Source organism: Choloepus didactylus, chromosome 4 (genome assembly GCF_015220235.1).
Source record: "Choloepus didactylus isolate mChoDid1 chromosome 4, mChoDid1.pri, whole genome shotgun sequence".
NCBI classification, from domain to species: Eukaryota; Metazoa; Chordata; class Mammalia; order Pilosa; family Megalonychidae; genus Choloepus; species Choloepus didactylus.
In genome coordinates, this window is record NC_051310.1 from 120,640,237 (window position 1) to 120,653,021 (window position 12,785).

Consider the following 12,785-nt stretch of genomic DNA (forward strand, 5'->3'; position numbering starts at 1 on the left):
TTGTCCTGCTTTGGAGTATTTTAATACATTTTAAGAAAATTAATGGATTAGGGAGTCAGTGCTGTTAGTATTCATGCTTGAAACACTTTCCTTCAATATGGCCTAATAAATGAAGGCCTCAAGAAAGATTTTTTTTTTATTCTCTGGCAGTGTGACTTATTTTTGTGTTGGCATAAAGAATATTGTATGAATTCCTAAGCATTGATTTAGTATTCACAGTATCATAGGCATTGTGCAGAACATAAGGCAAATCATAATCAGATATAAGTATAAAAGCATTCTCATGTTACCCAGATATTTTGTAAAGCAAAGCTATTGTATACCCTTTTACTTAGGAAATTGAAGCTCAAGAAGGTGAAGATGATACCTTTCTAACAGCCCAAGTAAGTTTACGTTTAGCCCTATGAATTTGATGTTGTGGGTGGAAGGGCTTGGAAAAGGAATCTTTGACTTCTTAGTTCTTGAATTCATAAAACTGCCTTAAATTTAGTAGGATTATTTATATAGTGTATACAAAATACACTGTTGGCAGCAGAAATTTCTGTTGCTAGAAAGGTAATTGGGAATTATTAAAATGAAATTGCGATTATTTCCAGAAGAAAAATAAAAATTCCGTCCTTTCTATAAAGCATAACTGATTACTAGCCTTTTGAGAAGTCTGCACTCCTTGATTTTTTTCTATCACTTTGGTGTAAAATAAAACACTTAAAAGTTCTAATATCCTTTTCAAAGCTTTATTTAAGATTTTATTAATTTAACATTCCTAGGGTGGGTATACTATAAAAAGGATAAAAATTTCTAGTTTAGAAATTTAGTATGTATGTGTGTGTAGAAAATGACTGCTCTTCAGTATATGATATACAAAGTGTACATTTTTAAAACATGATTTACAGATGCTATAAATGAACATTTATGTATCAATTTCTGCAATGCTGTTTTTTTTTTAATTAACCTGTCTCTTTCTCAGATCTGTACCTGAGAATCCCTTGTTTGTTTACTCTCTTTAAAGTGTACACTTTCACATAGATATAGGGGTTCCTGTCTGTTTCCTAGGTTGAGAAAAAATGATTAGATATATTATTTCCTCCCTGAAGTATTTACAAGAAGAATATGCAGAGTAGGTCATATTCATAGGACTTTGTAGCTGATTGCCTCTGTTCTGGTCATGCCTTCTTTCCTGCAGCTTTCTTGCCTGTGAAATGCTGGTGAGCCACAAATTTTGGTGAGACTGTATGTTGGCTCTCTGTGTTTATTGCAGTGGAGGGAAATTGCATTTCTGGAAGAACTATTTCTGATCATTTGGAATATTCAGGAAGAAAACGTTAGGATGGCTAAAATCTATAGACCTGCCCGCCCATCCCAACCTCAATTACATTCATTTCTCCATGATAAAACAACAGTTGAGGAAGATTAACTCTCACATTGGGACACTGGGGGAGCACCTCATCCCTGATTTGCCAAAAGAAGGAGTTGAGCCTTTCATTTTGTCTGGCAAAAAGAAGAAGGAAAAAAAAAAAAAGATGGAGTTGAGCCCTTCATTTTGTTTGGCAGTTGCCTTTTAACATAGATCTAGGGCCATCCCTACAGTTATGCAGGTTGTGAATTGTGTGATGGCACCATATTTAAGGGTTCCTGTTCACATAGTAGACTTACTATATTTATTGTAAAAAAATTTAATTTTAACAGATGGAAGTAAAATGTCTTAAGGAATGGGTACCTTTTTCTAATTTCCATAAAACCATTTTTGTGGGCTAGGGTTGGCCTTGTTCCCATTCTATCCTGATGGTGAAAGAACAGTTATTTAGTTATTTATTTGTCATAAGGGGGCAAGATTTTTGCCATATTGTATCAAAATATAGGGAGGGTACATGTTTAGAGAAATTTTCTTTTAAGTAATAAGGACTTTTTCCCTTTTTCTAAATAATGTATAGTGGAGCATCTAGAAACATGATAAATATATCGAGGTCCCATCATGATCTAATGCTTCTAAACATGTTTAATGAATATATTATATGGATTTTAACTTTCACCCAGCTTCAGCTATTATCATTGCCCTTCTTTTTTCAGTTATACCTCCACTTGCCTTCCCTCTTCTGTATTATTTTGAAATAAATACCAGACATCATATTTCACTTGAAAGAAAACAGTATGGATCTCTAAAAGAAAACTCTTATTTTTTACATTATCATTTGTAATAAAAAATTTTAACAGTAATTCCTTAATATCAAATATACAAGTAGTATTCAAATGTTTGATTGTCCATAGATTTTTTTCTTTACAGTTTTTATTTGAATCAGGATATAAGTAAGGTTTATACATTGTGATTGATTAAAATGTCTGTTAAGTCTCTTTTAATCTGTTTTCCCACCATCTTTTTTCCTTCTTTTTTATTTACTGAAAAAACTGAGTAATGTGTCCTATAGAGTGGGGATTGGTGAACTTTTTCTTTTTTTTTTTTAATTAAATTCAGTTTTATTGAAATACATTCACACACCGTACAATCATCCATGGTATACAATCCACTGTCCACCGTATGATAACATAGTTATGCGTTCATCACCACAATCTATCTCTGAACATTTTCCTTACATCAGAAAGAACCGGAACAAGAGTAAAAAATAAAAGTGAGAAAAGAACACCCAAATCATCCTCCCATCCCACCCCATTTGTCCTTTAGTTTTTATCCCCATTTTTCTACTCATCCATACACTAGATAAAGGCAGTGTGATCCACAAGGTCTTCACAATCACACTGTGGTGAACTTTTTCTTCAAGGGCTAGAGAGTAAATATTTTTGGCTTTGCAGGCCATAAGGTCTATGTCACAACTATTCAGTTTTGCCATTGTAGTATGAAAACAGCCACAGACAATACATAAATGAATGAGCATGGCTGTATTTCGATAAAAATATTTACGAAAACAGACATCCAGTATAGATTTTACTGATTATATCCCTCTGGTATTATCCAACATGTTCCTTTGGTCGCTGTATTTCCTATAAATTGCTAAATCTGTTGTAGGATATAGACGTTTGCTGTCATATTCAGGGTCACCACCCCCACCCCAACCCCCGACTTCACAACTACTTCATAGGTAATGTTGTATTCCATTTGGAGGCACATAATATCTGGTTGTATGTGTGGGGATGGTACCAATTATTGATGATCCATAGCCCATTCTTTAGGGTTTGCAAAATGTTGATTTTCTAATTCTGTCATCTTTTCTTTATTTATTAGCTGGGCTATTACTGTAGAGAAACTTTCCCTCATCTACTATTTGGTTATCCAGGGCTATCATTTACATAGGAAAGACAGGATGTCTGATTCTATCCTTTTAATTACTAATTTTCAGAATGATGAGCTGGTTTACTAGCATCCTCCAGTAGGGACCAGTGAGTTTTTTTGGTTTTCCTTTCTTCCCCCTTGGTTTCATTTTAAACTCATGATTTAAGTATGTTTAATGCATTTCAGTCCATTTCAGTTATTATCCTTGTTAATGAATTGTTCCATCTTTAGCTAGTGAGAGCCTCTTAAAGTTGGCTCTTGAGTCCTTTCAGTATGATTCTAGTAGTCTTTGATAACTTCCTTGCTTTCTGGTTTGTAAAGATATTCCATTTCCTGTTCTACATCTATAATCAGCCATTTCTTTTGGTAAATGGTATTTCAAGACAACAGTCTGGGTGCTAGAGGTGCTCATTGCTACGAGGCTCATTGTTTCTAGACCTTTTCAATGTACAGTGTTAAGGGAATTTTTCTGTTTCTGTTTTTTATTTTAATTTTAAACTTTTTTATTCTGAAATATTTTCAAACTTACAGGATAATTACAAAAATAACTACTAACCCCATACAGAGAACTCCAACATACCCCTATTCTGCCAGATACTCAGATACACCAGTTTTAACTTTTTGCCATCTTTGCCATATTATTCTATGGGAATGCGTTTTATTTGTGTTTTTTGTTTTCACTTTTAAGATAAATTGGATTTTGAGTTCATACTATTTCCAAATTAATCATTTCCCTTATCTCCCAGTGTACATACGACATGCTTAGAATAATACCAACAGCATCACCAATATGATTGCTGAAAACAGTTTAAGACTTTTTTCTCAGTATTTTTGTCCCAAGGTATACTCCTCTAACAGATGAACAAATTGCTGTATTTTGGAATATTTCAGCTCTGTTTGGTTATGACAGCAACTGGTTACATATTTTTAGGTTCATTTATTTTATTTTGTTTTCAGTATTTAGATATTGCTTTTTAAAAATTAAATCTGTACTTGTGAGTCTATAATTATTTCAAAATAAAAAGTTTAAAATTTTTAACCTAATTTTATAATTATTTAAAATATTTGCATGGTTCTAAAGTTACAGCTATGTAACAGGACATTCAGAAAAGTCCCCTGTACCCGGTTCTCTGCCATCTCCCTGTTTTAACCTTTTTAAATCCATGATTTAACTTTCTACTTTCTTAAAATATGTAAGTAATTAGGCAATATATTTTTATAGGGATATATCTATTTAAATCTACTCCTTAAGCTTCAAATTGAAGCTTAAATCTTAAAGCCTCTAGGCAGTTTGTTATACCAGATAGAATTTGGTTCAAATTCTACTTGTATTAGTTCAAATATTGTCACATTGGGTAGGTTCTCTTAGTCAATTTCCATGTCTGTAAAATGAACATAATTCTGCCTTCCTGGGTTGATCTAAGTAAGGATTAAGCATAGATCCTGGTACAAGTTACCAGTGCAATAAGTGGTTATTTTTAATATTGTTTTGTAAGCTTGAAAGTAGTGTTTGAGAATTTTCTGGAAATTTTTCTTTAGAATGTTCTTATTGCTAATACTTTTTAAAATTTTCCTGTCTTAAGAATTCCTTTAATCTTCTGTGATCACACCATGCATGTTCCTTTTTTCTATTTGCCTTTTTCCTGCTGCTTCATTAACTTCTAAAGGACCTTACCTTTTTTTTTTTTTTTGTCATGAAGTCTGTGTAACTCTCAAACCCAGACATACCCTCATCTCCTCCATGAAGCTTTCTCTTATACATCCGTCTTATGTAGTGCTTTACTGTTTACAGAGTATTTTTTCATTCATTTTCTTATTTAATCCTTGGTATATCCTGTGTAGCTCACATGCTATTTTATTTTATAAGTGAAATTCCCTTAGATAAATAACATACTGCAAAGTAAAACCATTTCAGTGATAAACACCTAGGTCTTATAATGTCTGGTCTGATATTTTTCTTAGCAGATAACCCCATGCTACTAATGTTTTCTGAATTCCATTGTACTTACAGAGTGCTGCCAGTTATTTGCCCTTCAGATACATAAAAACAAGCAGTTAGTTAACCCCTAAATGACTGTGATGTATTACACTACATTCATGCAGTAAATTCATTCAACAAATATTTATGTGCTAAATATTGTATTTTCCACAGTGTTTAGCATGTTGCCAGATAATAAGATCAACCTAGTATAATGGGTATGTAATAAACACTTGGTTAATTGAAAAGTAAGTTCTAGGCTTATCTTTGTCTCTTTCTAGTCATTGCTGCTCCTAGGATGAAATAAATAGAGTAGCTTTGTGTATGACCTTTGTCATTTTACCGAGAACTGTAGATCCCACTACAAAGATAAAAAACATGAGTACCTCCCTTATAGATATTGAGCATTTCCTTTTTCAGTATTATATTCTTTCAAGATAAACTTTAAAATGATCAATTAAAAGGCTGCTTTGCATTGTTGTTACTTACTATATTCCTCATTCTGAAAAAAAAAATCTGTTTTCAATTGTGGAAAATTATTTTCAAATAAGATACATATGTGTGCATGTATATCATTTAGACACGAAAAATGTCCTGTTGTATTTCTCAATGTATTTCCTTACTTTTAGGTTTATTTAGGACTTTTGGTAGTTCTATGTTTACTGTACATATTGCACAGTAAAACGAGTATACACTTAGATGTGGTTCATCTTTTTTGCTAACCCTAGTTGATTTTATGCTTCACCCCCATTGTGTAATCTCCTTTGTTTTCTAGAAGCTGGGTCAGAGCCTTTTCTTAGGGGCATTTAGATATATGGAATAATGCTGGTGTAACCACTATTTTGAGAAACTAGGTTTAGGAAACCTTTAGAAGACATGTTGAATAATTGCTAAATATCTAAAGTTCTTCAGCAAAGTAAGGCAAATTTAACCAGCTGTTTTAGCAGCTAGAAATAATATTTCTATTTGGCAGGAACTACAGAAAGATTTAGCTTTTACATCTTAGTATTTTTTAAAATGTTACTCTTAAATAGCAAAAATAATGGCCTTTTTTCATGAACCTGTCATCAGTGTTGCATCTCTAAAGAATAATATGGAAGTGGTATGCTGTTGGTGTCACAGGTAGATAAAGGAGAGGCGGTTTGCGTCCTTTAAGTTCATTTATTCTGCTTTTAAGCAAAAGTTAAGGTCTCAGTTTGTCCCATCAAGATAAATTAGTAAACTAGAAGAGGGTTTGGAAGAAAAAGACATTGATAATTTGAGGACAACTTAACTTCTCCCTGCTGTTTCTACCCTACCACCCACCAAGTTAAAGCATTTTTCTTTCCATTCTAAATCTTGCAGATTAGAAATGTAATGATTAAAACCAAATTCTTTACCACAATTAGTTAAATTCTTAGAGGCAATATGATGGACTTATGTATGTAATATTTACATTACTATCAGTGGTTTGTTTTGGACCACATTACTTCCTAAGCTTGTGGCTTAGTTGTGTTTTTTTGTTTGTTTGATAGTTTTTCAGTTTCATTTGTGTTTCTTTAGCATCTATAATAGTTGGTCATTCTTCTCTAATTGGAGCATTTATATGTTAACTTAAACTTAGTCATTTAAAGTGATTTACTAGAAATAGGATTGTTATTCAAATGTAATTTTTAGCACGTGGTAAAATATTTGAGTGACATTTTTAAGGTATACGTGCTTTTATGTAAATCTGTAACTGTGCTGTGAGATAAATATGCCATTTAAAGTTTTGTTTACATCAGATTTTGCTTTAAATATTCTTTGACTGCTAGGTTATCACCCTAAGGCACTGTTTCTCAGTGCCTTAGAGTGAGAAAGAGTGGACCAGAAGCATCTCTTGGAAACTTTTTAGCAATGCACATTTATCAGGCTCCCTCCAGACCTTCTGAACCAGAAACCCTGGGGTTGGCATACAGCAATCTAGTTTGACAAGCGCTCCAGGTTATTCTGAAGCAGATTTAAGTATGAGAACCTCTGAGCTAAGGCTTTATATGTTGTAGCTTCACAACACCTTGACTTAATCTATTCTACTCAGCTTTTATTTAAAAAGTCACAATTCAAAAATTAAACTGTCCCTTTAGAATTTTCAGTTATTGAGATTATAATGCATATTACTTGGCTTATTATAACTTCAGGGTCTTTTGTTTGGGAAAATGTTGGTTCTATCATGGTATGATTATTTCAGTGATTTTTGCAGTATTTGCTTGGTAGAGTAAAAGATTTTCCCTTTGATATATTCTGTTTTTTAAAGCTAGCACACACTTAATTTTAGATTAGGTGAAGTTATCAAATATATTAAAATCAAAATCAGTCAATCAATATATATTTTTCTGTGTGGATTACTTGTGATTATCAGTAGCACAAGCACCACTTTAAAAGAGGCTGACCCCTAGGGTATATGTGGTAACTATGAATTCATTTTTAACAGATTAAAAAGAATGAATAATTTGGAACTGACCACTCTTATGGTCATCCTTTTCACTTTTGTGATGCATAAGAAGCGAGTGGTTTTTCTTGTTTTATTAATATGCCATCAAGCTCTTGAAAGTGCATGTTTACGAGTTATGCTTGCTATTACTATTTTGAATAATATGCCCTAAGAGTATGTTTGAACTGAGTCACATAAAATAATCAGGTCAGTCTTTTTATTGGCTCTTTGATAGGAGTAAGATTTGGGTTATGTAAACTAATTTTGACTACTGATACTAAATAAATCCAGTTCATTCTTGTCAAATTATTGACAGCTTTGCCATTTTTTTTTCTGTAGTGGCATCTGCTAGATATGTGCCACATTTCCTTAAATGGGCTCTGATTCAGATTGGACTGTCCTACATATTCATTAATCATAGGTATTCCTAAGTAATATTATTAAATTATCTACCAATTTAACTGACTGATTTTGTACTAGTATTACTAAAGTCCAGTTTTATGTGAATTCATTTTACATTTGATTGTTCTTTGAATTTCAGGATGGTGAGGAAGAGGAAAATGGGAAAGGTATGTTTGATGCTAAGTAGAGTTTAAAAATTGCTGACATTTAGAAAAATAGTAAATTATGTAAAAATAAAGTATTTCTTATTTAAAATATTAGTTTTGAAATAGGTTTATTTTCAAACTTATCAAGTTAGTGAATTAAATTAGCATCTTGATTTTATTTTTCAATTAGTTTTAATTTTCTTTTGAACACTTAAGATATGTTCTAACTTAATAGTACATATCAGTTACTGTAGCGAACAAGACCATTTTTAGTTAAGCCAATTTTTTAATTGAGTTTTTTAAAATTCTAGCATATGGTAAGTTGATCACATAAGACTGGCACTGCAGTAACTCATATGTGCTTATTGAAGTACTAGTTTGTGACTGATAAAGAATTTTTTGACTAGTTCTAAAAATGGTGGCTCATCAGGAAACTGACTTTTTGTTTGCTTAGAAAAACTTTCATGCCCAGTTTCTGAATAGTTTTAGTAGTTTAGGAGAGTTATCTCATCCAAATACAGTTATAGGGACAACAGGAGCAATACATGCGGTCAGTACGAGGTTATGGAAGAGTTCTTGGACAGAAGTTAAAGGATCCTACCTACTTTGGACTAGAAAGGACATGGAGCAGGGTTTTATTAAGCAAGGCAGAATAAAAAGCCTAGAAGTAATGATGAACGAAGTAAAGCTACTGACTGAAAATCTCACATGCCCGAAGTCTTTCTATTTTGGGGGAATGCAAGACGTCTTTGAAAATGGTAATTATGGGACTGACTGGACCGGATGAAGATTGGAAATAACTGGTGTCCTGAACATTATGGAGCAGGCCATCTATGGAGCCTTCTGTAGCAGTTTTCCCTACAATTCTGGACTACCCAGGAATTGAATAAGAAGAATGAAAAAAGATGGGGCCCTGAAATATTTTGAAGACTGATTAATATCCTCAGACTGTGACCTTTCAAGAAGTCACCATGGGAGTTCTGAAGGTCACAAGGGTTAAATCCCAAGAGGTTTCGAACATTGAATAACAAATCTGCACATTGTCACTATCCCATGGAGGAAAAAAATCTTCCATATGCCATTAACTTACAACCAGAAATGAAGAGCTGGCATCCTCAGGATGGAACCATTTTCTCACTATTGTTATTTGGTATTTGTATGTAGAGATCATTTTTTTTCCGTGAAGAATAAGTGATCCTGGGTAAAGGATTGTTTATGTTAGTTAATACCCTTGTGTTTTTTTCCTAACCTTCCATCAGTGCTAATAACTGGCTTTATATTTTCTAGGTCCTATTCTAGCTTATGAATATGAAATTGTTTAAACTTCTTGTTTTGCCATATTTATTCCTGTTAAATCCTCTTAGATATAGCAGGTTCTGGTGATGGTACACAAGAAGTATCTAAACCTCTTCCTTCAGAAGGGAACCTAGCTGAGGCTGATCACACAGCTCATGAAGAGATGGAAGCTAATACGACTGTGAAAGAAGCTGAGGATGACAACATCTCGGTCACAATCCAGGCTGAAGATGCCATCACTCTGGATTTTGATGGTGATGACCTCCTAGAAACAGGTAAAAATGTGAAAATTACAGATTCTGAAGCAACTAAGCCAAAAGATGGGCAGGACGCCATTGCACAGAGCCCGGAGAAGGAAATCAAGGATTATGAGATGAATGTGAACCATAAAGATGGTAAGAAGGAAGACTGCATGAAGGGTGATCCTGTCGAGAAGGAAGCCAGAGAAAGTTCTAAGAAAGCAGAATCTGGAGACAAAGAAAAGGATACTTTGAAGAAAGGGCCCTCGTCTACTGGGGCCTCTGGGCAAGCAAAGAGGTTTGTTTTTCTATGTCAGTTCTTTACGATACTGAATTCCAGCATTCAATAAGATCACTCTACATTAAGGGGGTGGCTTCAAGACCATGTACAGTATTTAGTATCTTATGATCCTGCTATAATATTTTTGACCGTCATAAGTTACTTAAAAAAATTCAAGATCTTCATAATATGCAGTGTATCCTACTGATTGCATTGTTGAATTGTCAGCATATATTTGGTCTTTCTTTTTTTGGTTGTTATTTTTTTTTTTTTTTTTTTTTTCCAAATTGACAATTTTTTTGTGTTTTATTTTTAAAAATCTTTATGATGATGGTTAATGAACAACTATCAGTTCTAAGAACACAAAAATGAAGTCAAGTCCCAGTCCTGAAATCTGGAGAAGATGGCCATATATCCACTGAATAAAATTGTCAGAAAATCTAGATCTTCAGGCATCTTGGGGAAAATCAGTGCAAGAATCCTAAGGGAATCATTTGTTCAAATAACCTAATATAGGCCTTTGGAATTGTTAATTTGTATGACTAGCACTAGTTTGAAATATAGTCATTATCAAGCTGTTTGCTTTTGTTTTTTATTTTTGTTTTTGGTTTTTTTTGCTTTTTGTTTTCAATTTTCTTCTGGTGATTTGCTTCTTTAGCTCTTCAAAGGAATCTAAAGACAGCAAGACATCATCCAAAGATGACAAAGGTAATGGATTTTTTTCCTGTTTATTCCAGTGGTAATGTTGTATATTTTCATTCAAAAGTAATAATTGTTTGGTGTTTCCTTTGAAACAGTCCTTAAAAATTTGGTTGACTTACTAAAAACTTTAGATGGCCTGATGTGGAAGCACTGAGTTAGATAGATTGCTTCGCTCTGTGTGATTGAAACATTCATTACTCTTCAATTTGTAAGCTAGTACAAGTATGTTAAAAACCTATATGCCGGGAAACCCTTATCTATTGTGTTGTAAGCAACTGTATTGATATTAATATGATATTTACTGCATTTTCTTACATCATTATTTCACAAGTACTTTTATCTTAAGCTGCAGTCATTTGTAACCACTACACATCACCACATTTCCCCTATTCTGTGTGGTAGGAAAGGTGCAATAAATAATTCTTGTGTATATTTATGGAAGTCTAGGATTTAAAAGAAAATCAGTCCTTAACCTTTGGTTTTATTTTTTTCATTCTTTAAATGAAAAAACAGACACATGTCTGTTAACATACCAGAATACAGTATTTGATTCTTCAAAATTTACTTCCTACATTAACTTATTTGGGGTTCATGGGAGTCTTCTATGGATAAGTAGTTTTATTTTAAATTATTTTAAGTTTAAAAGTGCAGTATTTGATTGTTTTCCGTTATTGGAAAATCTTTGATTTCTCATGGCCATGACTTATATTTTCATCTTACACATATGCTCTCTATTTGAAATTTTTTTTTCCTCAAAAAGCATTTCAAGGGGAAAATCACACCATTCATGGTACTACGAAGCCCTAAAATACCTCTTGAGTTCCTAAAGAAGGATAGTTATTTGTCCTCCATGGCTTATTAAATCTATTTTGTTTGTATATTTTAATAATTGTAAATTTTAGTGTTTGATGGGTTTAGTAATTGACAGTTGCTTGATTGCAACACCCACATCTCTTACAGTTTGGGTAAATGGATAAGATATAATAAATATGTAAAACATTATCCTTTAAGTTCAAAAGCATAGTTATCTCAGTTAAATGTTACCTTTTTCCTGTTATTTTTTTTTCCCTGAAATTAGGAAAGTACCTAGTTCCAAAAGTTACTAGTAATATAAAAAAGATACAGAAATTGTAGTTAACATTTCATAAAGATAAAACAGATCCTTTGATAAATGCATTTAAGAATAGAAAAGCATGAACCATTAATATTTAAAATATTTGAGTCAAATATGTGTTGTTTCCTCTTCCCTTAAGTCTACATCGAGAGTATTTTTTCAGCTATTAACACTTTGGCATGTAGTTTTTTTAAAGCAATGAAAATTTTACTCTTTCTGTAGATCGTATCTTGAGATAAAAATTACTTTTAGTTGCTAATATTATTACTTCTTTTAAGTGGGTGTTCCAGTTTGCCAAAGCTACTGGATGCAATATATCAGAAATGGATTGGCTTTTACAATGGGGATTTATTAGTTCAAAATTTACAGTTATAAGGCCACGAAAATGTCCCAGTTAAGGCATCAACAGGATGATACTTTCTCTGAAGAAAGACCAATGACATCCAGGGTTCCTCTGTCACATGGAAAGTCACATGCTGGCTCTGCTGATCCTTCTTTCCTGGATTTAGCTTCTGGTTTCAGTGGCTTTCTCTAAAATGTCTCTGGGCTTCTGTCTCAGGTTCTCTGAGCTCTCTCCAAAATGTTTCTGCTTTTATCCTCTTATAGGGGACTTCACCAAGGGGATTAAGACCCACCTTGAATGGGCAGTCACATCCCTATGGAAACAACAACCTAATCACAGGTCCAACCCACAATAGGTCTGCCCCCACAAGATTGGATTAGAAGAACATAGTCTTTTCTAGGGTATATAACTGATCCAAACCAGCACACGGAGTAAGAATTGTTTTCTAGATAGAGACAAATGAATCAAAATTCCCTTTTTAAAACAACATATTTGAAGAAGAACACTCAAGGGTCACTAAGTAGCCCTGTTCTCTAGAAAATAGCATCAACAT

The 12,785-nt window shown here is 33.1% G+C and overlaps 1 protein-coding gene across 7 annotated transcripts in view; it reads left to right on the forward strand.

Annotated features, from left to right (window-relative positions):
* The window catches only part of SLTM (SAFB like transcription modulator), a 42,777-nt gene that overhangs the window by 15,176 nt on the left and 14,816 nt on the right, over window positions 1–12,785 (forward strand). For 5 of the 7 annotated variants that reach the window (XM_037833835.1, XM_037833839.1, XM_037833836.1 and 2 more), the window contains exons 5-8: window positions 336–383; window positions 8,252–8,279; window positions 9,623–10,091; window positions 10,732–10,781. In XM_037833835.1, coding sequence (XP_037689763.1) covers window positions 336–383; window positions 8,252–8,279; window positions 9,623–10,091; window positions 10,732–10,781 — 595 coding nt within the window. The remainder of the gene's footprint in view (window positions 1–335; window positions 384–8,251; window positions 8,280–9,622; window positions 10,092–10,731; window positions 10,782–12,785) is intronic. The other 2 variants (XM_037833837.1, XM_037833838.1) reach the window with 1 other exon arrangement.